At 45.1% G+C, this 26,032-nt stretch overlaps 2 protein-coding genes across 2 annotated transcripts in view; both read left to right on the top strand.

Annotated features, from left to right (window-relative positions):
* The window catches only part of CPSF3 (cleavage and polyadenylation specific factor 3), a 33,393-nt gene extending 25,659 nt beyond the window's left edge, over positions 1 to 7,734 (top strand). The window contains exons 14-18 of the mRNA XM_005905511.3: positions 1,513 to 1,607; positions 3,335 to 3,422; positions 4,365 to 4,434; positions 5,484 to 5,580; positions 7,550 to 7,734. Coding sequence (XP_005905573.1) covers positions 1,513 to 1,607; positions 3,335 to 3,422; positions 4,365 to 4,434; positions 5,484 to 5,580; positions 7,550 to 7,651 — 452 coding nt within the window. The 3' untranslated portion in view covers positions 7,652 to 7,734. The remainder of the gene's footprint in view (positions 1 to 1,512; positions 1,608 to 3,334; positions 3,423 to 4,364; positions 4,435 to 5,483; positions 5,581 to 7,549) is intronic.
* Positions 7,735 to 14,790: 7,056 nt separating this feature from the next.
* IAH1 (isoamyl acetate hydrolyzing esterase 1 (putative)) lies at positions 14,791 to 26,000 on the top strand. Its single transcript, XM_005905510.2, has 6 exons — positions 14,791 to 14,932; positions 17,014 to 17,066; positions 21,545 to 21,693; positions 23,791 to 23,952; positions 24,557 to 24,678; positions 25,586 to 26,000. The coding sequence occupies exons 1-6, from the start codon at positions 14,852 to 14,854 to the stop codon at positions 25,766 to 25,768; spliced, it is 750 nt and encodes a 249-aa protein (XP_005905572.1). The 5' UTR covers positions 14,791 to 14,851; the 3' UTR covers positions 25,769 to 26,000.
* Positions 26,001 to 26,032: the final 32 nt, after the last annotated feature.

Genomic DNA, 26,032 nt, shown 5'->3' on the forward strand with positions numbered 1-26,032 from the left:
TATAATGTCTTTTCTTCGTTCAATGAAAGTAATTTTTCTGGTTCCGTCAGTACAGATCTCTAGAGCAGATTTTTTAAGAGTGCATGACCACTGCCCAAAGGTCAGTAAAGAGTAACCTCTTCTGTTTTCATATTAGACCATTTTGAATTAGAGACTTTTGTGTATGAACATCATGAAGGTCAAAGACTAAAAACGAGGGCTCTATCTGATAAACAAGAGCTTCAAATCACGAAGTTATACTTTCTATTAACATGTTCTTTGTAATTGATATAGTACAGTACTGCTAAAAGATAAACCAATAGAAAGAACATCTTTTTTTTTTTAACCTCAGAACCTCATGTTAGAAAATAACACAGGAAGTTAATAAAATATGTCTGAAAGTGTTAAGTGTCAGTTGCTTGAAAAGTGAAGTCGCTCAGTCATGTCCAACTCTTAGCAACCCCATGGACTGCAGCCCACCAGGCTCCTCTGTGCATGGGATTTTCCAGGCAAGAGCACTGGAGTGGGGTGCCATCGCCTTCTCCTTACAAAGCATCTATTGGACACTTATTAAAAGAAAGGTAGAAAACACTTATAAAGGACATATTATGTGCTCAGGATGATTCTAGATGCTTCACACATTGTATACCTACAACAGCCTTATGAAGAGATACTATTATTATCATTTCCACTCCATTTTGGATAAGGGTTGCTTAGTTGTGTCCAACTCTTTACAACCCATGGACTATAGACCACCAGGGTCCTCTGTCCATGGGATTCTCCAGGCAAGAATACTGGAGTGGCTTGCCATTCCCTTCTCTAGGGGATCTTCCAGACCCAGGGATTGAACCTGGGTTTCCCTTGCAGGCATCTGAGCCACCAGGGAAGCTCAAAATATGTCTGAATTAACCCTTAATTAAAAGGTTACTGGGAAGACCAGAAAAGCTTTATCTTAGACAATGGAATTTCCCTGTAGAACTATTAAAACCTGTTAAGACAGAAGGTAGAAGTGACGGTTCATGTTAAATATTAAGATGCTAGTTGCTGAATCTCTTGAACAGACATAGATGTTTGACAGTCATCAGTTTGCAATTGATAACATGTTTAATGTTCAAGGTAAATTGTGTCTAGTTATGTGAATTTTTGTAATATAAGGCATTTGTTGATCTCTTTCAGTTGCTATTAGCAATTTATATAAAATCTACTCAACTATTTAAAGTCTGTCTATACACATGAGTTATTAAATTTTTTTCATTGTACCATCTTATTTCAGCTAACTCTAAACTAAATAAATTATGCTATAGAAGATTATTAATTTTTTATTATGGCTTTTTTCCAAAATTTTTTATGTTTACACAATTTTTAAAGGTTGCTTTCCATTGATAGTTATTACAAAATCCTGGCTGTCTTCCTCATGTTGTGCAACACATCCTTGAGCCTATCTTATACCCAGTAGTTTATACCTCCCATTTCCCCGCCTTGTATCGCCCCCCTCAAAAAATTATATACATCTTACAGTTTCTTTTTTTTCAGGTGATGTGGAAGAATTAGAAATTCAAGAAAAGCCTGCTTTGAAAGTGTTTAAAAATATTACTGTAATACAGGAACCAGGAATGGTGGTATTAGAAGTAAGATGAGATCATTTACCTAAACAAGGAGGGGGAAATGTTTTGAGTTCACATGTAATTGTAGAGAAAATTGGGTTCTTCCCAATCAGGAAAAAAATTGTTGGAAAATATATATATGTATATTTTTCTTTGCAAGATCAGCTTTAAATATAGCATAGGTAGGCATTTTCTATATAGTTACAATAGCATAGACACTAATAATAAATTAAGACTTAGTATTTAGTGTGTGTAATGAGCCAAAGCCTCTCATATGAGTAAGTGTTAACTGATTTTGTGGTATTCTAGAATGTCTTCAGTAATATTAAAAGGTCTTAAAATTCTCAAGATAAAAATATAATTGTTACTTTAAAGCAAACAAACTTGTCATGCAGTTCTTCTTAAGAGGGTGGAATCCTGCAACATTAAAATGACCCAAATCCACAAAGGCTCGAAATGATTAATTTAGGTAAATATGGTTCCCACTGTTATAATTTTAAATTCATATTGGTAGAATTTAGGACCCACACACCAAATGACTCTGATGGTTGATTTTCATAGGTTGTGAAGGTCACTCAGTCGTGTCCAACTCTTTGTGACCCCATTGACTGTACAGTCCATGGAATTCTCCAGGCTAGAATACTGGAGTGGGTTACCATGCCCTTCTCCAGGGATCTTGCCAACCTAGGGATCGAACCCAAGTCTCCCACATTGCAGGCAGATTCTTCACCGTCTGAGCCACCAGGGAAGCCCTTTCATAGGTTGGCATCTATTTAAAGAAGGATTTTCTTCAGTGAGTCCTGGAACTGAATGATCCAGGAAGATACCTTGTCTGTTTCTTTGCCTCACGGCAGACTGTAAATTTCCCAGCTCTGTGGTCTACTATTCTGTTTATACATATTACTGTTTAAACAAACAGAAAAAGATTGGTCCGTGCTGTTCCCACTGCAGTTCTCTGATTTAAGTTTGAATTGTGTTTATAAGGTTAAAAGTAACTGAAAAACTGTCAAGAGAAATAGTTATCTATAACATGAAGTTACATAAAATAATATAGTCATATAAAGCATATCTAAGAAAGGGGAGAAGTTATTAGAGACATTAATTTAGCTCTTGCTACTAAATACTATTAAGAGAATGCATTTTTTTATTTCCTAGAATTAACATGCCAAAGAAGATCTTCAAGGTAGATCTTCAAGTGACTCTATTGCTTATAAAAGTACTCTTTGGACAGAGAATGATAAGAGGCGGGGTGGGGATCTCACCTAACCTGGCAGACAGGGAAGACTCTTCTAGAGCACTGGGCACAGGACAGTGACAGAGGACCTTAGGCTTCATATGAGAGGCAGAGTAAATCTTTAAAGATGAAACTGGCTGTGCTACTAAAATATAGAGACTAGCAATTTAAGTTTGAATCCCAAAACTAGCAATTAATTACTGTTTATGTTATCTTACACAAATTACTTTTGAGTCAGTTTATTCCTTTATAATGAAGATGTGAGTTAAATGAGAGGATGCGTATAAGACACTCACCACAAAGGACCTACTTGGTATAAAACATTTTACTGTTGTTTAAAAAAAAAATTAGAGAAGTCAGCATTATTAGTTAATTTCAGTAAATAATGGGTCGGTTGATTTCAGTGAAATGCTAGAAGCAGTAGTCCCCCACGTACAGTCTGTGGATGGGTGCTGGTGATTACAGTTTGTGAGCGTGGCTGGGCTGGACCCTGCTAATTCTGCCTCTTTCCTTGCAGTGGTTGGCAAATCCTTCCAATGATATGTATGCAGATACAGTCACAACCGTGATACTAGAAGTTCAGTCAAACCCAAAAATAAGGAAAGGTACAGAAGTACTTCATTTTTTTCAATTCTTTCATTTATCCCATGGTTCTGTGAAATATAAAGCATAAAACAGTCCTCAAGAACTTGAAATTTCTTTATTATTTCATTCCTATAATCCAAGATATATGAATAACAGTGTATATTACTAATATTTTACTTACTTTTTATCCTGATTCTCCATTCGTGCTGTAAAAATGTGGTTGCAATTAACAGGAAGATAAAAAATCTCTTTAGTAATAGTCCTCTTAAAAACAATCAGAAATTCCAGAATATTGCTGAGTTGAGCCAACATTTCTAATATGAAAATATGCTGCTATATTCATGTCTAGTAAAACTTGTTAACAAAATGGAATTTCCATTGGGGGCAGTTTTGCAGTAATTTTGTTTTCTTTGCTAAGGAGCATTTTTTAATCAAAGAAAACGCCCATGAAAATATCTTTGTATCATTTCTTTATAGTTTGATTCTATTTTATGCATACTTCAGTGTAACGCATGTTAAGGTACACGTGTACGGTGGGCCTTTGTGTTCCTGGGGAGGAAGCTAAGCTTGAAATATTCCAGGAAGCCTCACATGCCAGCTCTATTCTAGAAGCACCTTCTGTGAAACACTATTATTCTTCATTGATAGCATTTGCTCCTGTTTCGTTTCTTCACCTGATGACACCTCAGTCTAGGTCTGGAAACAGCAGCTGTATCTGTACCTGCATGCATGTTCAGCCCTATCTGCCATTTATTTTGAGTCCCCCCACTCTGAGGACACATAAGAAAGCTACACATTTTTCTCAACTTACCTCCACAAGTTGATGCTCTATGTATATTTGTCACTTAAAGGATTCCAATTAACCATTTTGGTTTCTCAGCAACTGTCTTCTGATTGTTGATTTGGAAATTATCCTAACCAGGAATATGGACATTGAACCCACCGTTCCTTTTTTTCCCCAGGTGCAGTACAGAAGGTTTCTAAAAAATTAGAAATGCACGTTTACAGCAAGAGGCTGGAGATCATGCTTCAGTAAGTGCTGCGTGATTACTGCTCAGCCGGGTAGTGACGCAGGAGGGAGGGGCTCAGTGCCGGTGCCATCGCTGCCTGGCTCTGAGGCTCAGACAAGGTCACCGAACTGGTCTGGGTGACTCTTTTCTATCAGTAAAGTGCCTTGAACCGCTTCTTTCCAACTAAATACCCCAGCCACTGCTGAGTGTAACTCACAGGAGGCCTTTGGAATTGATCTAAAGGCCCAGAGAGCCAGTGGACTGGGGTGCTTGGATTTGAAGACTACTCCAGTGCTTCATAGCCTTGGGGCTTTAAGCAAATCTGTGTCTTGCTTCCCTCCTGTCTGGAAGGGGCTCCTTCCAAAATGAAGTGAAAGTGAAAGTTGCTCAGTTGTGTCCGACTCTTTGAGACCCCATGGACTATACAGTGCATGGAATTCTCCAGGCCAGAACACTGGAGTGGGTAGCCTTTCCCTTCTCCAGGGGATCTTCCCAACCCAGGGATCAAACCCAGGTCTCCTGCATTGCAGGCGGATTCTTTACTAGCTGAGCCACCAGGGAAGCCCCCTTACCAAAATACATACGGATTAAGATAATGAATATAAAGTACCTAACACAGTGCCTGCTGAATGGAGCATTCTTAATAAATGATAGCTGTGTATTTCACCTGTCTTGTAAAATTAATAAAATATATGAAAGTAAATAAATCTCAGGGGTAGATGGGGATAAATGCTGTGGCTGACAGTAAAGACTCTGCCTGCAATGCATGAGACCTGGGTTTGATCCCTGGATGGGGAAGATCCCCTGGAGTAGGAAATGGCAACTCACTCAAGTATTCTTGCCTGGAGAGTTCCATGGACAGAGGAGCCTGGCGGGCTATAGTCCATGTGGTCACAACAGAGTCAGACACAACTGAGCAACTGACACTTTAGCTTTTGGGGGGTAGGTATAAGTATTCCACTTCACAACTATAGGCTATTTCCAATATTATTTTCCCCCAAATATATAAAACTGTACTCTACATATTTGTAAAGCATTCTCCACTAATAGCGCATCTTTGTTTATTTTAAGGGACATATTTGGAGAAGACTGTGTTAGTGTAAAAGATGGTTCTATTCTTAGTGTCACAGTGGATGGAAAAACTGCTAACATAAATTTGGAGACACGGGTATGTAGCTGTTCATTTCTACGTTTCAGGACATCTGGAGGAAAAAAGTGAAAGCAAAAATCTCTTACATTTTGGCATTTCCTTCCAGTTTTTTCCTACATTTTAAAAATTGTGTTTGTGTTACCAGTTCTGTGTCCTTTTTATTTCTCTTTCATCATGAGTGTTTTTTGCACGTTGCTGCGTAGCACACATTTCCCTTGTCTTTATTCCTCCACTGTTTTCTATTTGAATAATGTGCCTTAACCTCAGCATTTCGCTAGTGTGGCATCCAGTTAACTCCAGATTTTTCAGAGAAGCTGCTCTTCTGTTGGCAGCAAGATCCAAGTGATTTTTCCAAACAATGGGCTTCGAGAGTGTAGGGCCTCCTCCCACCACACCCAGCAGATCTTTCAGGATTATGTCACAGACAGAAATGAATAAGTACATCCTCCTTGTGGAGTTGTTTTTGAAGATTAAAACAGTTCTAAACAAATAACACCTTTGGTATTTCTTCTGTATATACTTTGACTGTTTAGATGTTTTGAGAAAACACTAGATTTATTTTACCTCAATAAGAAGGAAAAAAAGCTAAGAACCTAGAGAAGAAATATTGAGAGCTAGTAAACCTATGAAACAAACGTTCAAATCAGATCCACTAATAATTAAAGGAAATACACATTTAAAGCATGAGACGTCACTGTTTCTGTGCTTATATTGGCACGAATTAAAAAGGGTGCTATGACCCAGTGACAGTGAAAGAAGAGGGGAACAGTGACTTCCAGGGCTATTTTGGACAAGGAAGAGGCTAGAAGTTGGGTGGCGCATTCTTTCTGCAGGGTGGTTTGGTGATCTGCATCGAAAGTCTTCAAAAAATAAATACTTTTATCCACAATTCCACTTCCTGGATTTAACCAAAGAAGATAATTAGGCAAGTGAGCAAAAGTATCTATAAAAGGATGTCTATTTTAGCATTGATTATAACACAGAAAAACTGCAAGAGACCTACATTTCCAAGAGTAGGATCTAATAAATAAAACAACTGAAAAAATAATATGTGTGTTATACCCTTATGATGATACTATATGTACAGCCACTAGGAATGATTTATTAATGTGCAAAGTCATCCATTTACATTATTGAGTGGGAGGGGAAAGTTATAAGATAGCAAGTATGATAAATTATCCCATTTTTGTTTTAAAGGAATATGTGTATAGCCAGAAGTCTAGAAGATTATATACTGAAAGGTTAAAAGTAGTTATCAGTAGGTCATAGAATTAAGGGTGTTTTCATTGCTAAATTTTTACATGAGGGATATTTATTGTATAACAAAAATTCTTTTAAACAGTATAGTTCTTTGTAGTTAAGAAGTAATTGGGAGATGACTGGGCTTCCCAGATGGTACAGTGGTAAAGAATCCACCTGCCAGTGCAGGAGACATGGTTTCCCCTGGGTCGGGAAAATCCCCTGGAGGAGGAAACAGAAACCCATTCCAGTATTCTTGCCCAGGAAATCCCATGGACAGAGGAGCCTGCAGGATACAGTCCATGGACTCACAAAGAGTTGGATGTGACTGAGCACGCAGGCACAGGAGACGATGAGTGAATATAAATCAAATTTAATACCAGATGTTGAGTAGATGACCACATCTATTGTTTGCTCAGTGTTTCAGTAATTTGTGTTGCATAGACTAAATTCCTGGAGTATCATTTGCTGGATCAAAACACAGGCTATGAAGTAAACAGTTCTCTCAGCTTTCCTTTTATTCTTTTTTCCCTCCCAAGTTAGCCTCTCGTTAGACCCAGTCATCATGCCACTGGGAATCTCTGCATCCAGTGCAAGCGCACAGGTATGCAGTGCAGCCCTTCTGGCTTTTAATAATCAAGGCCCCACCCCCTTGGGAACCAGTTGTTTTTAAAGAGCATTAGTTTACCTTGCATATAATAATTCTAGACACTTGCATTAAAAGGCATGTCTGTGCTCTCACTTTCAGACTGTAGAATGTGAAGAAGGCAGTGAAGATGACGAGTCCCTCCGAGAAATGGTGGAACTGGCGGCCCAGAGACTGTACGAGGCCCTCACACCCGTCCACTGACAGCCTCTGTCTGTCGACATTCAGCCTTTTGTAATGCCTGAGTCTACTTCTGTTGCTTAAAATAAAATACATTCATTTCTCTGGGGTACCCTGTTCACTTTCGATGGCAACTGGCCTTTATCCAAGCACCTTGAATACTGCTAAATCACCACCAAATTTGTCCATTATTCTCACACCGCTGAATAAACTGCTGTTACTGATTCTACTTCTAGGCATGTATGCAGCTCCCTCAGGAACTTCAGATCTGCTCCCAGCAGCAGGGTCGGAATATCTTATGTCCCTTTTAAGGAAAGGTAATGTGTGATGGTTTGAGTTTTCATTTATATCCTCTTAATTTGAATTGCTAATTAGAGATTATCACTTAAAAGTTTTAAGCCCCCTTTCTATTTCTTTCCAATATTCTTACCAAATTCCTTAATTTATAGTTTGTAAAATTAGGACTTGAGATTCAATATTATTTCTTTGTATAATTCAATTCAGAGATATTCAAAATAGAATTTTTATGACTCAGGTTCAAGGGTCATATGTTGTCGAATTGTTTTATGCATAAAGTAATCAGCAGTCCAGTTTCCTCAAGTACAAGTAATTTAGACTTGCAAGTAACTGGACACAGGAGTGTTGAGTGCCATGTGTGGAGGGCTCAGCCCGGGGCTGCTTTCTCAAGGAAAGGGCCTGATTGCTCCCTCTGAATGAGAATGAGCACAGACCGGGGCCAGGTCCTCAAGTTGCAGCCCAGCTGCAGAGCTGTTACACTCACTGTCAGGCTAAAGCCTCCACTCATCCAGGCACTGTTTAGTTCTTTCCTGTGCTTCGGTGATACACACGTCAGTGCCTGAATCTGAATTTTTGCTTGAAACAAAATACATCTATTTCTATAAAGTACTCTACTTTGGCCCAAACCAGAGGTCTAAGGGTCACCTTTTATAAGTGTCATTTAGGATTTTGTTGAGATACATTTAAAAACATTTTAAAATTAATACACACTTGTGTTATCTTTACAACCCAGGTTATATGCAGCAAAAAAAGCAAGTCCTGTTTCCCAGTCCCTCCCCCTAAGGTACCAATTTCAGTTAAGGATGTTAAGCTGCTCTTGAATCTGGACTGTGGCTCTAACTCCAGGTCATTTTCTCCCATCTGGTTCCTGCCACGGTCTTCCTTCTCCTCTCCCTATGACTGATTCCTAAAATAACAGACCTGCCCTCAAGCCACCCCTGCTGGAAATCCTGCAGGGCTTCTTCGCCTTAATTAGGGTGAAGTCCAAACCTTAACTTGGCCTCACAGAGGGTTCTCAACCCTGGCCACATACTGGAATCACGTGAGAAGCTGTGACAATGTGCTGATGCCACATCCCACCATCTGCAGTGTAGTTAACTGGTCTGCAGTGATGCCACTTCATCAGCACACTCTTAAAGTTCTCAGATGATACTAGTTGAAGCCAAGAACTCCCAACCTGAAGACTGGGTCCCTGCCTGCCTCTCCAGCTCCAACCACTCCCCCCACACTCCATGTCCAAGCCACGCAAACGGCAATATTTCTGACACACATAACTTCCCTGCTGGTCTCCCCCTTAAGCTCAGTTCTTTCAGGACATCCTTCTGGCTCACTTCAGTCATAGCTGTCAAACTTCATGGCAATGACTGAGGTAACAAGGACTCTCCTTTGAGCAAACATGGGCCAGGCTCCTCTGTCTTCTAATCCCCCACCTTGGGTCCTACCCTTGGCCCCTTTAGATCAGTTTTAGCAAGAATCCTGCTGAGTCAGTTTAGCAAAAATTCTTCACTCTTGATCTACTCACCCAGAATAGCCACTCAGATTCCTCATCCTGCTATCACCCTACCCTGCCTTCAGTGGGAACCAGGTCAGGGAGATTTATCCTCCCTCCTCGTGGTTTCACATTCATCTGACCCCTCCCCCTGCTCCTTGGCTACAGACCCCTACTCTTCTTTCTTATATCCAGAGTTTAGTTAGATCCATGAATCAAGGTAAATTGGAAGTGGTCAAACAGCAGATGGCAAGAGTGAACATTGACATTTTAGGAATCAGTGAACTAAAATGGACTGGAATGGGTGAATTTAACTCAGATGACCATTATATCTACTACTGTGGGCAAGAATCCTTTAGAAGAAATGGAGTAACCATCATAGTCAACAGAAGAGTCTGAAATGCAGTACTTGGATGCAATCTTCAAAACAACAGAAAGATCTCTGTTTGTTTCCAAGGCAAACCATTCAATATCACAGTAATCCAAGTCTGTGCCTTGAACAATAATGCTGAAGAATCTGAAGTTTAACGGTTCTATGAGGACCTAACAAGACCTTCTAGAACTAACACCAAAAAAGATGTCTTTTTCATTATAGGGAACTGAAATGCAAAAGTAGGAAGTCAAGAGATACCTGGAGTAACAGGCAAATTTGGCCTTGGAGTACAGAATGAAGCAGGGCAAAGGCTAACAGTTTTGCCAAGAGAACACACTGGTCATAGCAAACACCCTCTTCCAACAACACAAGAGAAGACTCTACACATGGACATCACCAGATGGTCAACACCAAAATCAGATTGATTATATTCTTTGCAGCCAAACATGAAGAGGCTCTATACAGTCAGCAAGAACAAGACCAGGAGCTGACTGTGACTCAGATCATGAACTCCTTATTGCCAAATTCAGACTTAAATTGAAGACAGTAGGAAAAACCACTAGATTATTCAGGTATGACCTAAATCAAATCCCTTAACGATTATACAGTGGAAGTGACAAATAGATTCAAGGGATTAGATTTGATAGAGTGCCTGAAGAACTATGGACGGAGGTTCATGACATTGTACAGGACACAGTGATCAAGACCATCTCCAAGAAAAAGAAATGCAAAAAGGCATAATGGTTGTCTGACGAGGCCTTACAAATAGCTGAGAAAAGACGTGAAAGGCAAAGGAGAAAAGGAAAGATATACCCATTTGAATGCAGAGTTCTAAAGAATAGCAAGGAGAGATAAAAAAGCCTCCCTCAGTGATCAGTGCAAAGAAAAAGAAGAAAACAATAGAATGGAAAGACTAGAGATGTCTTCAAGAAAATTAGAGATACCAAGGGAACATTCCATGCAAAGATGGGCACAATAAAGGACAGAAATGGTATGGATCTAACAGAAGCAGAAGATATTAAGAAGAGGTGGCAAGAATACACAGAAGAACTGTACAAAAAAGATCTTCAAGACCGAGATAATCACGATGGTATGATCACTCACCTAGAGCCAGACATCCTGGAATGTGAAGTCAAGTGGGCCTTAGGAAGCATAACTACGAACAAATCTAGTGGAGGTGATGAAATTTCAGTTGATCTATTGCAAATCCTTAAAAATGATGCTGTTAAAGTGCTGAACTCAATATGCCAGCAAGGTTGGAAAACTCAACAGTGGCCACAGGACTGGAAAAGGTCAGTTTTCATTCCAATCCCAAAGAAAGACAGTGCCAAAGAATGCTCAAACTAATGCACAATTGCACTCGTCTTAAATTCCAGCAAAGTAATGCTCAAAATTCTCCAAGCCAGGCTTCAACAGTACATGAACAATGAACTTCCAGTTGTTCAAGTGGATTTAGAAAAGGCAGAGGAACCAGAAATCAAATTGTCAACATCCGTTGGATCATCAAAAAAGCAAGAGAGTTCCAGAAAAACATCTACTTCTGCTTTATTGACTATGCCAAAGCCTTTGTGTGGATCACAACAAACTGTGGAAAATTCTGAAAGAGATAGGAATACCAGACCACATGACCTGCCTCCTGAGAAACTTGTATGCAGGTCAAGAAGCAACAGTTTGAACTGGACATGGAACAACAGACTGGTTCCAAATAGGAAAAGGAGTACTTCAAGGCTGTATATTGTCACCATGCTTATTTAACTTATATGCAGAATATATCATGCAAAATGCCAGGCAGGATGAAGCACAAACTGGAATCAAGATTGCCAGGAGAAATACCAATAACCTCAGATATGCAGATGACACCACCCTTATGGCAGAAAGTGAAGAACTAATAAGCCTCTTGATGAAAGTGAAAGAGGAGTTGGCTTAAAGCTCAACATTCAGAAAACTAAGATCATGGTATCAGTCCAATCACTTCATGGCAAATGGATGAAGAAACAATGGAAACAGAGACTTTCTTTTTGTGGGGCTCCAAAATCACTGCAGATAGTGACTGCAGCCATGAAATTAAAAGACGCTTTTTCCTTGGAAGAAAAGTTATGACCAACGTAGACAGCATATTAAGAAGTAGAGACATTACTTTGCCAACAAAGGTCCGTCTTGTCAAAGCTATGGTTTTTCCAGTAGTCATGTATGGATGTGAGAGTTGGACTATAAAGAAAGCTGAGTGATGAAGGCCTGATGCTTTTGAACTGTGGTGTTGGAGAGTCTCTTGAGAGAGTCCCTTGGACTGCAAGAAATTCACCCGTTCTAGCCCATTTTAGTTCACTGATTCCTAAAATGTCAATGCTAAAGGAAATGATTTCTGAATATTCATTGGAAGGACTGATGCTGAAACTGAAACTCCAATACTTTGGCCACCTGATGGGAAGAACTGACTCACTAGAAAAGACCCTGATGCTGGGAAAGATTGAAGGCAGGTAGAGAAGGGGCTGACAGAGGATGAAATGATTGGATGGCATCACTGACTCGATGGACATCAGTTTTAGTAAGCTCCAGGAGTTGGTGATGGATAGGGAGGCCTGGCGTGCTGCAGTCCAGGGGTTGCAGAGTCAGACAGGACTGAGTGACTGAACTGAGCTGAAGCCTACCTACCGCTATCCCCTACTGCAAAATCCCACTGGAGTCCTTCCTGTGTAGTCTGCTGTACTATCTTTAGCAAATGTCTTAACTTTTTTTAAAAACTGAGGTCAAAAAGTTGGATGCCTAATTTAATTAACAAGGGATAGCTGTGATGAATGAATCCCTTGGAAGTCCTTGCTATACCGTTCGTTAGTTCTTCAAATGACTGCTCAAACATCTGAACCCACCTTCACGCGGTAGATGTTGGATCTGATGGCAGCGCCACATCGCTCTTTCGGGGTTGTCTGCCACTTGCAGAGCTGACATTTGATACTGGCCAGAGGGTGGGTGGATGCAGCCTCACCTCATCTGTCTCAAAGAGTCGGTGGGCTTCTAGATGACAGGGTCGCCATGCGCGCCCCACATCTAATGGCTCGGGTAATGGAATAAAAAGCTAATGAATTGCAGGAAGCTGAGCTTTTGTAAACTGACAAAAATGAGCTCTCCAAGAAGCGGCAGCTAGTGCATGTTTTAAAGTGACCTCCAAAGGGTCCAACTAGTGGCTCAGCTGGTAAAGCATCTGCCTGCAGGAGACCTGGGTTCAATCCCTGGTTTAGGAAGATTCCCCAGGAGAAGCGAAAGGCTACCCACTCTAGCATTCTGGCCTAGAGAATTCCATGGACTGTATAGTCCTTGGGGTCGCAAAGAGTCGGACACAACTGAGAGACTTTCACTTGGTCTCCAAAGGAACCCCGCTCCTGGAGCCCCTAAGGGACCATCCAGGAAGAACAGCCAACCAGCAAAGACCTGCTGTGGAGGTGATGGGATTCCAGTTGAGCTATTTCAAATCCTGAAAGATGATGCTGTGAAAGTGCTGCACTCAATATGCCAGCAAATTTGGAAAGCTCAGCAGTGGTCACAGGACTGGAAAAGGTCAGTTTTCATTCCAATCCCAAAGAAAGGCAGTGCCAAAGAATGCTCAAACTACCACACAATTGCACTCATCTCACACACTAGTAAAGTAATTTAGTAAAATAATTTTTTACTAGCTCAAAATTCTCCAAGCCAGACTTCAGCAATACGTGAACCGTAAACTTCCAGGTGTTCAAGCTGGTTTAAGAAAAGGCAGAAGAATCAGAGATCAAATTGCCAACATCCTCTGGATCATCGAAAAAGCAAGAGAGTTCCAGAAAACATCTGCTTTATTGACTATGCCAAAGCCTTTCGCTGTGTAGATCACAATAAACCTTGAAAAATTCTGAAAGACATGGGAATACCAGACCACCTGACCTGCCTCTTGAGAAACCTATATGCAGGTCAGGAAGCAACAGTTAGAACTGGACATGGAACAACAGACTGGCTCCAAATAGCAAAAGGAGTATGTCAAGGCTGTATACTGTCACCCTGCTTATTTAACTTATATGCAGAGTACATCATGAGAAACACTGGGCTGGAAGAAGCACAAGCTGGAATCAAGATTGCCGGGAGAAATATCAATAACCTCAGATAGGCAGATGACATCACCCTTACGGCAGAGAGTGAAGAGAAACTAAAAAGCCTCTTGACGAAAGTGAAGGAGGAAAGTGAAAAAGCTGGCTTAAAGCTCAACATTCAGAAAACTAAGTTCATGGCATCTGGTCCCATCACTTCATGGCAAATAGACGGGGAATCAGTGGAAACGGTTTCAGACTTTATTTTGGGTGGCTCCAAAATCACTGCAGATGGTGACTGCAGCCATGAAATTAAAAGACGCTTACTCCTTGGAAGGAAAGTTATGACCAACTCAGCATATTCAAAAGCAGAGGCATTACTTTGCCAACAAAGGTCCGTCTAGTCAAGGCTATGGTTTTTCCAGCAGTCATGTATGGATGTGAGAGCTGGACTATGAAGAAAGCTGAGCGCCAAAGAATTGACGCTTTTCAACTGTGGTGTTGGAGAAGACTCTTGAGAGTCCCTTGGACTGCAAGGAGATCCAACCAGTCCATCCTAAAGGAGGTCAGTCCTGGGTGTTACTTGGAAGGACTGATGTTGAAGCTGAAACTCCAATACTTTGGCCATCTCATGCGAAGAGCTGACTCATTGGAAAAGACCCTAATGCTGGGAAGGATTGGGGGCAGGAGGAGAAGGGGACGACAGAGGCTGTGATGGCTGGATGGCATCACCGACTCGATGGACATGGTTTTGGGTAGACTCTGGGAGTTGGTGATGGACAGGGAGGCCTGGCGTGCTGCGATTCATGGGGTCACAAAGAGTCGGACAGGACTGAGCGACTGAACTGAACCGAAAGACCTGCTAGCGAAGGCTTCGGACTGCGCAGGCGCCTACTCCTCCCGCCCGCCCCATCCCGGGCAGCTCGCCTCGCCCAGGTGTCCAGCCTGGCCCCGCCCCTCCGCTATCCGCCCCGCCCGGATATCCGGCGTGGCCCCGCCTCCTGGCCGTCGGCATCATGGCGCTATGCGAGGCTGTGGCGAGCGGGAGCCCTCTGGTCTGGCCTCGGGTTCTGCTTTTCGGAGACTCCATCACCCAGGTGACCGCCGCTCGGCCCCGCGTCCAGTCCGCAGGCCCCGGCTCGGCCTCTCCGCGCCCCCTGGGCCTGCGGCCCCGACCGAGAACCGCGACCCTGGTTTCTTGGCCGATCCCTGGCTCCCGTTTCCCCCGACTGTCCCGAGGTTGCGGGGCCGCCTCCCCCCGCAGCCCGCCGCCCCCAGGCCGTTCGCCTCCGAGCCCGGCAGCGCGGGCCCCTTCGTGACACCGCGCCGGTGGCTCGTTTCTCGGCGTGGGGAGTGACGGCCTCGGGGGGCGGCAGCGGCCTCGCAGTACTGGACCCGGGTCTTCTTGAGTCTTCGGGAGCCCGTTTGACGGAGGAGACCGTGTGCGGGCGCGTTCAGGGGCTCGTCCCGGCCGCGCCCTGGGGTCAAAGGGCCCGCGCTGGCTGCCCTTTCCTCTCCGCGTCATTTTTCATGGAAATCTCAACAAGCCCTGGCACGCTGTCTCCAGTCGTGTTGTCTTCCTGCTCAGTGACCCTTGTCCTTCTCCCTGAAAGGAACTTTTTTTTTAATTAATATTTTTTTTTGAAGGATAATTGCTTTATAGGATTTTGCTGTTTTCTGTCAAACCTCAACATGAATCAGCCATAGGTATACATATGTCCGCTCCCTGTTGAATCTCCTTCCCCATCCCACCCCTCTAGGTTGATACAGAACCCCTGTTTGAGTTTCCTGAGCCATACAGCGAATTCTGAAAAGGGACTTTTAAACTCGCTCACAGCAGGAGCAGGGCTCTGTATCGCAGAGCTTCCCTGGGCAGGTCGCCTGCACAGGCCCCAGGGTGGGGCTGAAGCACCTTCTGCAGTTTTGTATTGCCTGGGCTCCACGCAGAAACCCTGGAACCAGTTCACCTCTGTGCTTCCTCTGATGGAACAGGTTGATCCAGAAAGAGATACCTCCAGGTGTTAGCAACCAGGGTTCTTGGCCTTTTCCTAATCAGAGTTGGTGAGAGACCAGTCAAGGAATTCAAGCAAGGCTTGGTTGGAGCTCCTGGGGCCACATGGAAGGAGTGAAAACAAGTAACATGTTCCCTTGCTTGCTCCCCAAGGTGGGGCAAACTGCTTCCTTAGATGGGGTGAGGGTAGGTGTGAGTCTTGGGGTCCTGAGGGGGGTGGCTTAGGTGGTTTGCCCAGGCTCCGAGTGTGTTGAGTGCAGGGGGCACTGGGCAGTATCTTGCTTTTGCTCGTAACACCCCACTTTTGTTCCCAGCTCTTCAGAAGTGGCAATTGGGTTTTTGGTCTCTGTATCTTGTCCATAATTGGCCCCACCTTGGCATGGATGCAGCTAGTTTTAGCCCCTTAAGGTGTCTTTTTATTTTGTTGCTCCCCTCTCCAGAGGCATACACTGCAGCGAAGAGCCAGATCATCTTTTCACCCAGGATTATTTCATCAGAGGAAAAATAGATGTTCTTACTTCAGGGAAGGAGTGCGTTTTTAAAATTACCCTCTTGTGGCTTTTGTTTCTTATTTTTCTCACATTCAGACATGACTTCTTAAACCAGTTTTATTTTTAGGCTCCTGAGGACTTTCCAGATTCCACAAGGGAATGTATATCAAAAATACTCTGAGTTCTCTAATTTCCTTATTAATTCAACTATGGTGAGATAGTGTAATGTGGATTTCATTTCCTAACTAGACAGTTGATTTTATTTCTTGTATCTCTCTTAAGTATCTTTTCTAAATAACAGTGACACTAACACAGGTCTCAGTGAGATGCAGCCGGGGACTTCGCTGGTGGTCCAGAGGTTAGGGTCTGCACTTCCACCACAGGGGCAGTGCGAGTTCACTCCCTGGTCAGGGAACTAAGATCCTACATGCCTCATGCTGTGGCCAAAAAACAAATAATAAAATGCAGCTGACTGGCTCAAATCCTGTTGCCAGGGAAGACCCCTCACTTCTAGAGCGCTGCTGCAGTGCAGCTACGGTAATCCCTGAAATGACCTCGGAGCAAAGCGAATGGTGCAGGCCAAGAAGTCAGAGAACGCAGAGAGAACAGGAGGGGGGTTGCTGAACAGATTGTCCTGATGACATGGATAAGTGGTAATCGGTTTTTCTTTCTTCAGTTTTCTTTCCAGCAGGGTGGATGGGGAGCATCACTGGCTGACATGCTGGTCAGGTGAGAATAGTTTCTAGATTGATGCTTGAGTGCTTACTGATGGAGAAGAGAGGGAATGGTGGTGCCGAACAGTAAGTCCCTCCTCTGTTCCTCTTTTCCGCCTTTCCCAGTTGGTGTATGCAAAGGGGTGGGGGGGCGGGGGGTAGCACTCAGGTTCAGTTAAAACTTGGCCACCACATGAAACCAAACCCTCAAAGTTGTGACAAAATGTGTCAGGGGTTTGGATCCAAAACATATGGCTATTCACTATCTAAACAAGACAAGTTCTTTTTCACTTATGACCGAAATAATTAGCAAGGAAGTCAAATGAAATAATACAAAATATGTCCTGAAACTATAGTTGGATTCCTTTTTGGGTAGAGACTTTTTCCTCCCAAATTCACTTTATAAAATATAACAGAAAAGAAATATATATATAGCAGAAATAGTGGGGGTGGTGGGGGGAGAAATAATGATTTTGACATCCCATTTGCCAAAATTCATTTAAGCATATGCTAATGGAATTATTAAAAGGAAAACATGTCCCAGTTCAAGAGGTTAAGAAATATTTAGAAACATTTCCACATTAGAAACAGGAGACACCAGGATTTGTGATTGGGTTTCGGTAAGCCGATCAGCAGTTTTCTTTTCCTCCTTCAGAAGAAACAACAAGCTGGGTGTCTGCCGGCTTACATTACTTGATAGTTTTCTTCAGCAGTATAACTAACACACCAAGAAAATACATTTAACATAATTTCTGAATTTGAAGTGTTTTAAAATATCTTCATTTCTTCTTCATCTCCTAAACTAGAAATGAAAAGAATGACTTTCCAGCTTTTTCTATTTCCAAATGCTTTCTCTGTTTAAATTGACTTAATCTAAAAGCCCAAAAGTGTCGTTTCATTCCTGTTTTCTCTCCTGTAAGAAGGGTAGGAGGTTCTAATAGCTAACTTTATTGAGTGCTCACCAGGTGCCAAGAGAGGTTAAAACACTTCATGTTTATTGTCTCATTGAATCTTTACAGCTACCGGTAGCACAACTGGGGAGTCCCCCCATCCATTATAGCTGAGAAAACTAGGGTGGAGAGAGGTGGGTGAGGTTGCCCAACAGCAAGTGTCAGGTGGCCTGGCCTTGAGCCCAGGCTCCTCCCCTCTGCGGACGAGAGGGACCCTGCTCTCCTGTTGGAGGGTGAGTGAGCTACTGGGTGCTGCGCAGTCAAGTACCAGGCTCATAAGAAGTGCTCAGCAAACGCTAGCTTTTGTTTTTAGTAGTTCAGTACCTGTTTAATTGATCGATTAACCTTTCCTGATCAAATAGAAGATACTGAAAAGCAGAATATTCCAATTGTCTGAAACTCCAGAAATGTCTCACCAATAACTGTTTTCTGAATCGTTTTAGTACTAAAATCTGGTCAGAACTGTTTGTTTACAGGTGTGATTGCTAAGTGAGTGAGTGAAAGTCTCTCAGTCGTGTCTGACTTTTTGTGACCCCATGGACTGTATAGTCCTGGAATTCTCCAGGCCGGAATACTGGAGTGGGTAGCCTTTCCCTTCTCCAGGGGATCTTCTCAACCCAGGGATCAAACCCAGGTCTCCCACATTGCAGGCAGATTCTTTACAGCTGACCCACAAGGGAAGCCCAAGAATACTGGAAGGGTATCCCTATACTTTCTCCAGGGGATCTTCCCAACCCGGGAATCAAACCAGGGTTTTCTGCATTGCAGGCGGACTTCCCTCATGGCTCAGACGATAAAGCATCTGCCTACAATGCAGATGACCCGGATTCGATCCCTGAGTTGGGAAGATTCCCTGGAGAAGGAAATGGCAACCCAGTCCAATACTCTTGCCTGAAAAATCCCATGGACAGAGGAACCTGGTAGGCTACAGTCCATAGGGTCGCAAAGAGTTGGACGTGTCTGAGCGAATTCACTTTCACTTTTCTTTACCAAGTGAGCTATGAGGGAAGCTTGTGATTGCTAAAGACCATTTAATTAGAAGCTAGTTAATTTTTAGAACTGAGAGTAATTGTAGGGAATTCCCTGCTGCCTAGGACCCAGATTCAATCCCTGGTCAGGGAGCAAAGATCCCACAAAGCCACACAGCCAATAAATAAATAAAATTATGTGTATTTCTTAAAGGTGAAGTTGTAGACCATGTATGGATATGTCACATTTTAAAAGCATCTTGTGACAGAACAAAACTGAGCGGCTGTGGCTGACCCACAGGGAGGCCTGCGTGGGCTGAGATCTCCCTGACTGGGGCTCTGTCCACAGAGCCTGCCTCCCCGTCCCCTGGGCTCTCTGACCTCAACCAAGGCCACTAGAACCTGTCATGAACCAAAATGCCATGTGGAACAGAGACTAAAAGCTCGGCAGCAGTGGTTCCTCACGTGGGCACCCTGAGCCCACCTTCTCCCAACGGGCAGGTCCCTGGAGCAGCACACCCAGCATCAGAGGCACTGTCTGCTTCACGCTGCGGTCCCGTGCGCTCCCTCTGTGATGCTCCTTTCTGTCCCACCGACATCTGCCCTTTGGAAGGACACGTTCTGTCTTTAGCCATGTGAACACTTGGTGTGAATGTTTTTTGCAGACCTAAGCCTGGAATTGATTTGATTCAGTTAAAACACTGAATTAACTTACCTAACTAACTTACCTTACTAAGAATCACCTTACTGTAACTGCCCTTCTGTACTTCCTGGATGAGCATGCGTGTGCACTGTTGCACCGGACTCTGCGGCCCCATGGACTGTAGCCCACCAGGCTCCTCTGTCCATGGGATTCTCCAGGCAGGAATACTGGAGTGGGTTGCTGTTCCTTTCTCCAGAGGATCTTCCCAACCCAGGGATCCAATCCGAGTCTCCTGTAGCAGTCTGCCATGTGCCCCCTGCCTGCATGGAGAGCAATACACTTAAGAAATGGAGTCCCATAGGGAATCCCGAAATTTTAGCTTTAAGTAAAATCTTTGTATATTCAGTACAAAAGCATTTTAACAATTCTTAAATCTACTTAAATGCTTTTGATATTTATTGATAAATATTAATAGTTTGAATAATTCTTTTAGCCTCTGAACTTAAATTCCTATTGTTAGCCAAGAATTTATGTGAAAACCTTTCTTAATTTTCCAGTTTCTTTAGCCATTTGAATAACGTGGGCACTACTGATTGTGTGAGTCAATCCAGAGAAACTTGGATACTCTTCCCCTTTCAGACAGGAACTGTAACAGTTTCAACCCTGGGCCTCACTAGCAGTTTTTTCCTGGTTCCCAGCCTTATTATAATGATTTTTTTTTTTTTTTAATCTATAGTGGCTGGCATTTATTGAGCTCCTTATATAGATCTGGCCACTGTATTACTTTTAATCATCAGGTAACCTAGCAGATGAGGTAGTAGTGTTCATCTCTCAGTGGTGGGGAGACAAGCTCAGGGAAATTGAGCGGCCAAGGCCCTTGCTGGTCGAGGGCGGCGAGGTCCAGCCACTGGCTGCTGTGACCGCAGCCCTCACTGTGCTGCTGCCACACCACGCGGGCGGGGGCAGCTCTGCTTGTTTTTTAAGTGCGGCAGGGACTTAACCGCTGGATGATGTAAGACAGACTTAGCGGATTGTAGAGTGCTCCACTGTCAAGTGTTCTAAGTGGAGGCGTTAGAACGGCTAGTCAGTTTTTTGTAATCCGTATACGCTAAGAACACAAGACTCAGAAGTAAACGTTCCTGAATTTCTGTCGTCGCTCCGAAGACTCACAGATGCTGAGCTATCAGAGCAGAGGCCCTCCTCCTCTCTCGGGCCTTTGGTGCCCCAGCTTCTCTGCTTAGTTGCTTACATGTAAGAATTTGAACCACACAACAAAACTAACCACGTCAGTTTGCTAACCATAAACTGAACTCTGAGATTCACTGGGGAAAAAATTGTTTTAATGGGTAACTTAAAACATCTACAAACCTACCAAAGATCATAGCTACTCAGTGTTAGATCCATTTCCATGGTTTGTGTTTTCAGCATTCCATACAGTACTGTGAATCAAGTCATATAGTTTTAAAGAGGAATAAAATGCCTGTTAGAACTGGTTTAAACTGAAACACAACTAATCTACTGAATCAAAACATGGGGTGATAGTGATGGCAGTGTCGTTGACGACCTGAACGAATGCCCCCACTGTGGGTGTGCTGTAGACAGCGGGGGACACACGGGCAGTCTCTGCCTTCTGCTCCTTTAAAAGCAGCCCACCGACCAGGCATGGCACCAGCGAGTCTGCACAGCCCCTTCTTCTTCACAACCTCTGTCACGGAGGCCTGGGCAGATTTCCCTGGGTCTCGGAACCAGGAAGGAGTCCGACATGCCTTAGCCCGGCCCTGCCCCATCCACACGGTGAAGCCCGGGCAGTCAGCCGCCGGGCACTGCCTGCCTCCTCACAGACACACCCCCTCCCTTACCAAAGTCTGGCTGCAGGGGGCCGAAAACAGTTCTCTGCCCACAATTCACCTTTAACTTTTTTTTTTCATTTTAGAAAATGTGACGTCCTGAATCGTGGATTTTCAGGTTACAACACCAGATGGGCCAAAATTATCCTCCCCAGACTCGTCAGGAAGGGGAGCGGGCTGGACAGCCCAGTGGCTGTCACGATTTTCTTTGGCGCCAATGACAGTGCGCTCAAAGGTACAGGCACTTGTGTTTCCCTAGGCCATCTGTCACTGTTTTCTGTTAAAGCCAACTTAAGTTTCTACACTCTTTTCAAATGTTTTCGTTATCTCCCAGGAGGTAGTTTTGCCAAACTTACAATAGGTTCCCCGTTTACTTCCACTCATTTCTTCTGTCTTTAATGTCAGTCAGTTTTACTCCCGACCTCGCAGAGGCCTGGGTCCTCGGCAGACCTGCAGCTTCTGGAGTTTAATGGTTTTGGAGTCCATCTGTGCTGCGCTCGGTTCCTGAGTGCTCGCTTTAGCTGATGCAGTTGGCAGGAGAGAGCCAGCTGTACACGTCGCGGTGCGACTCACACTGACGGAGAAAGTACCGCTCTGGGCAGCAGCACCCTGACCAGGCTTGAGTCCCAGGCCACGGGAAACAGGTCCGAACAGGAGACGTGTCTCCGTATTTTTGGAAGAACTGTTTCCGTGACTGGAGGCACAGCTGGCGAGCGCGAGCCCGTTTTCCTTCCCTGCTCGTGAAAGGAGGGCCCTCTGATCGGAGTAACTGAGAGGAGCAGCGGCTTCCAGAGGCTTCTCCGGTGCCCCTCCCCTCTCCGCAGCGCAGGTGGGGCCCTCAGGTGAGGCTGAGAGCAGGGAGGAGGCAGCTCCCAACTGTGACAAAGGCGTCTTGTGCCTGTGAGGTTATAAACAAGTGTTGGTAGAGACTAGAAGTGCTCTCCATGAGACAGAAATTTCCCAAAGAAGCAATTTCTTTCAATTCAGGACAAGGAAAAACAAGTATGAAAACAATGGAGGAAATTGCCAAGGGAAAAAATATAGATTTATGAAATAGCCTATGTCAAAAAAAAGAAAATGACACTTTAAGGAAAGTTTTGCAAAAACATGACAACAGAAGGTTAATGTTTTTAATGTAGAAATCAATCAGAAAAATACTCACTACAATTTTAAAAAATGGGCAGAGGCAGAACAGATGGATCACAGCAGGAGAACTGTAATAGCCAGTACATGTTCAGAAATGTGTAACGCCTTCCGTCACGCACAAAGGGAAAACTGAATATTGACTCTCACATCAGTGCGTTTAAGCAGCATTACTACAGCTGCCAAGTGTGGAGAACAGGTGCTCTTACAGGACTGGAGGAGGGGCGGGGACAGGGAGGACTTGAAATCTTTCCGGAAAGCTGCCATCCAGACCCCCCTCATCTAGAAACCTGGCCAGCCAGGTCCATGTGCAGAGACGTCTCTGCTGTGTTATTTACAACAAAACGTTGGTGTGCTACACAGTAAGGAAGCAGAAGCGTTCACTGTGGTCACCCTACAACCAGGCACCAGGTTTCTGAGGACTCCTTGTGAACACAGACACGCTTATAATGTATGTTTAAAAAAACACAGTATGGTCATTTATCTTTAGTGTGATGCCTGTTCTTTTGTGAAGTATACATTTCAGCTTGGCAAGGACTGGAAAGAAGTACAGCCAAGTGCCAGCAGTGGTTCTCTGGGTAGTAGGATCATGAGTGCTTTGACTTTCCTCCTGAATTACACTTTTGTGGGGTTTACAAAAAGCCTGCAGCGAGCCTGTGTGAGCCTGTCTAGAAGGAAACCTTTGCAGTGATGACAGCTGTGCTTAGCTTATTACTGAGAGCTTCCTTCCCGGCAGGCACCTTGCTCTCAGTGCCTGGCACACTTGGCTGATGTAATTTCACAGCAAGACCCTGCTGTCACCCCCATTTACCAGCAGGAAACCAGCAGGAGGGGCAGAAAGGTGGATCATTTGTCCAAGGGCACAAGGCCAGCCAGTGACAAAGCCAGGCTAGAACCTGGGCAGGCTCCCTCCACAGCTCGGGCCTCCTTTACAAATCCAGCCTTTTGGGTTCATGACCACAGGACAGAAAAGCAGGAGAGGCAAGCGCACTTAAAAGGCTCCAAGCCGTTTTATGAAGTCCATTTTATGAAGAACCCTGTGCTGGAACTCTCCCCACTTCCCGCCCTCGGTGCCACACATTTCCCCGGCAACGTCAGGATTGGGGCCCACCTATGAACATGCATCAGCCTGACCTGTCACCCCTTAAAAAAGCTTTGGGGCTGAAGTGTCTGCCTCCCTCCCGAACAGATGAGAACCCCAAGCAGCACGTGCCCCTGGAGGAGTTTGTGGCCAACCTGAGGAGCATGGTGCGGTACCTGCGGTCCGTGGACGTGCCCGAGGGCAGGCTCATCCTCATCACACCGCCCCCGCTCTGCGAGGCTGCGTGGGCGCAGGAGTGCCTCCAGCAAGGTGAGTGTGGGCTCCCGGACGCAGGGCTGCGTCCTCAGGGGTCAACTCCCTGTCTCCACTTTCCGTCAACAGAGGTCACAGAAGAGCTCCCATCGTGTCTCCTGTTGACAGAAAGCGTGTAGGGGCCAGCCCTTTGCAGAGAACTGACTGAGCACTGTGGTCCCTTGCGGCTGTCACCGCTTCTGGTTCAAAGTCAGATGGGTGGCTGTTCCCCCGTCCGGCACCGGCCTCTCATTGCATACGCCAGTTGAGGCATCCGGACCCTGCAGTCTTCCCCACCACACCCTGCCCGCGCCGGTCCCCAGCCCGACTCCATCCACCTCCGGCCAGGGCTCTAGCCAGGCCACTCAGCTCCCCCGGCCCCTATCTGTCCAGTGTCCCCTAAACGCCCTTCATGGTTCCATTGGCCTTGGTCCCATGCTGGGGAGCAGGACACGCGTGACCTGCGAGGCCCGTCCTGTGTCCCGAGCCCCATGGCAGGCCAGTTCGGGTCCGTCAGCAGGTACCCATTCACCTGTGCTGAGAAGCCCTCCAGGTAGTAGGGCTTGCACAGAGGCCAGCACCTGGGTCTGTTGGTTGCACCTGGATTTTCTTTTTTCAATAGGCTGCAAGTTAAACCGCCTGAACTCGGTTGTTGGTGAATATGCCAGGGCCTGTTTACAGGTAGCCCAGGACTGCGGGGCTGACGCACTCGACCTGTGGACCCTGATGCAGAAGGACGGTCAGGTACAGTGGTGTGCACGGTCCTGGGGGGACCCGGTGCAGAGGGTTGGATGGGTGGTCCTCTCCCCTGCTGAGACGGAGTGGACGCGGGGCGGGGGACCTGGAGAGGCTCCGGGAGAGCCTGCAGTCGCAGCGCCCCTGGCTTGGCCATGTTCTCTCCCTGCATGCAGCAGCTGGCATCATGCTCTGGGAAGCCCTCTGACAGGAGTTGGCACACAGTGAAACAGATGAGCAGTAAATGGTCGATGGCGTGGGAAAGTACTGCTGCTAGAGAAAGGGGCTGGCGGCTCTCAGCGTGTCACGTCCGAAAAAACTTCCCAGGGGTCTAGAGCTGGGAAGGTCTTCCTTGGCGGTCACCTGCTCGGACGTCAGCAGAGCAGAGGAAACTAAGGCCCAGGAGCGGTGCAGCCTGCGAGTCCTGAGCCAGCTCCCGATTCTGCTGGGCGGGGCGAGGCGGGGCTCGGCTCGAGCAGAGGAGAAAGGGCTCCCACGGTCAGTGTTGTTGAGACCGGGGGCCGCGGGGGTCTGGACTCTTGGCTGGACGGTACAAATTCTTTTTACCTAATCGTGCACCTGTCAATGTAATACCCAGACTAAGAGTCAGGACAGCTCAGGACCCAGTGTGTCAAGCTGTTTCTCACGCGTTTCACTTTGTTGATCACAGTCGAGTGCTGTATTCACTCACTGATTCTCTTCTTCCATCTGCCGAGCCGGAAGGACGCATCAGCTCAGGTGCTTTCTGATGCTGTGAGCGTGGGGCGCTCCGTGTGTCCTCCACAGACGGTCAGGGCCTCCGCAGAGGACAGGGGGCGTGGGACGAGCTAGGGCAGCTCCAGAGGGCCACCGGGCAGGCTGGGGACCCGCCGGCAGACCAGCACACGCCTTTAACTGGGTTCTCTCCCCCTCACAGGACTTTTCCTCCTATCTGTCAGACGGACTACATTTATCACCAAAAGGAAACGAGTTTGTATTCTCCCATCTCTGGCCTTTGATAGAGAAGAAAGTCTCCTCCCTGCCTTTTCTGCTCCCCTACTGGCGAGACATAGCAGAAGCAAGACCAGAACTGAGTCTCCTGGGAGATGGGGACCACTAGTCACTGAGAACCAGGTCCTGCTGTCTCTCTACAGAACCTGAAGTCACTGGTGCACAAAGACCCCAAGATAAGTGGTCGAAGAATTTTTTTTAAAACGTTTTAAGTCTTTTGCTTATGACTCTGGAACAAAAAGTACTGTCTGCCCCCAAGATGAATAAAATCATTAGAATTTTCTTAGGACAGCTTTGTACCTAGGTACATCATGTTTTGATAATAAATATTTATTGATTGATGCAGGTGTCATCTGTGCCCCAACTACAAAAT

Source organism: Bos mutus, chromosome 11 (genome assembly GCF_027580195.1).
Source record: "Bos mutus isolate GX-2022 chromosome 11, NWIPB_WYAK_1.1, whole genome shotgun sequence".
In the NCBI taxonomy this organism is placed as follows: Eukaryota; Metazoa; Chordata; class Mammalia; order Artiodactyla; family Bovidae; genus Bos; species Bos mutus.

What these genes read in the sequence shown, in the direction of transcription:
- IAH1 (XM_005905510.2), top strand. Translation starts at nt 14,852, where the DNA reads ATGGCGCTATGCGAGGCTGTGGCGAGCGGGAGCCCTCTGGTCTGGCCT. An exon ending in TCGGAGACTCCATCACCCAG is followed by an intron (nt 14,933 to 17,013) that starts GTGACCGCCGCT and finishes TTCTTTCTTCAG; the next exon opens with TTTTCTTTCCAGCAGGGTGG. An exon ending in CAATGACAGTGCGCTCAAAG is followed by an intron (nt 21,694 to 23,790) that starts GTACAGGCACTT and finishes CCTCCCGAACAG; the next exon opens with ATGAGAACCCCAAGCAGCAC.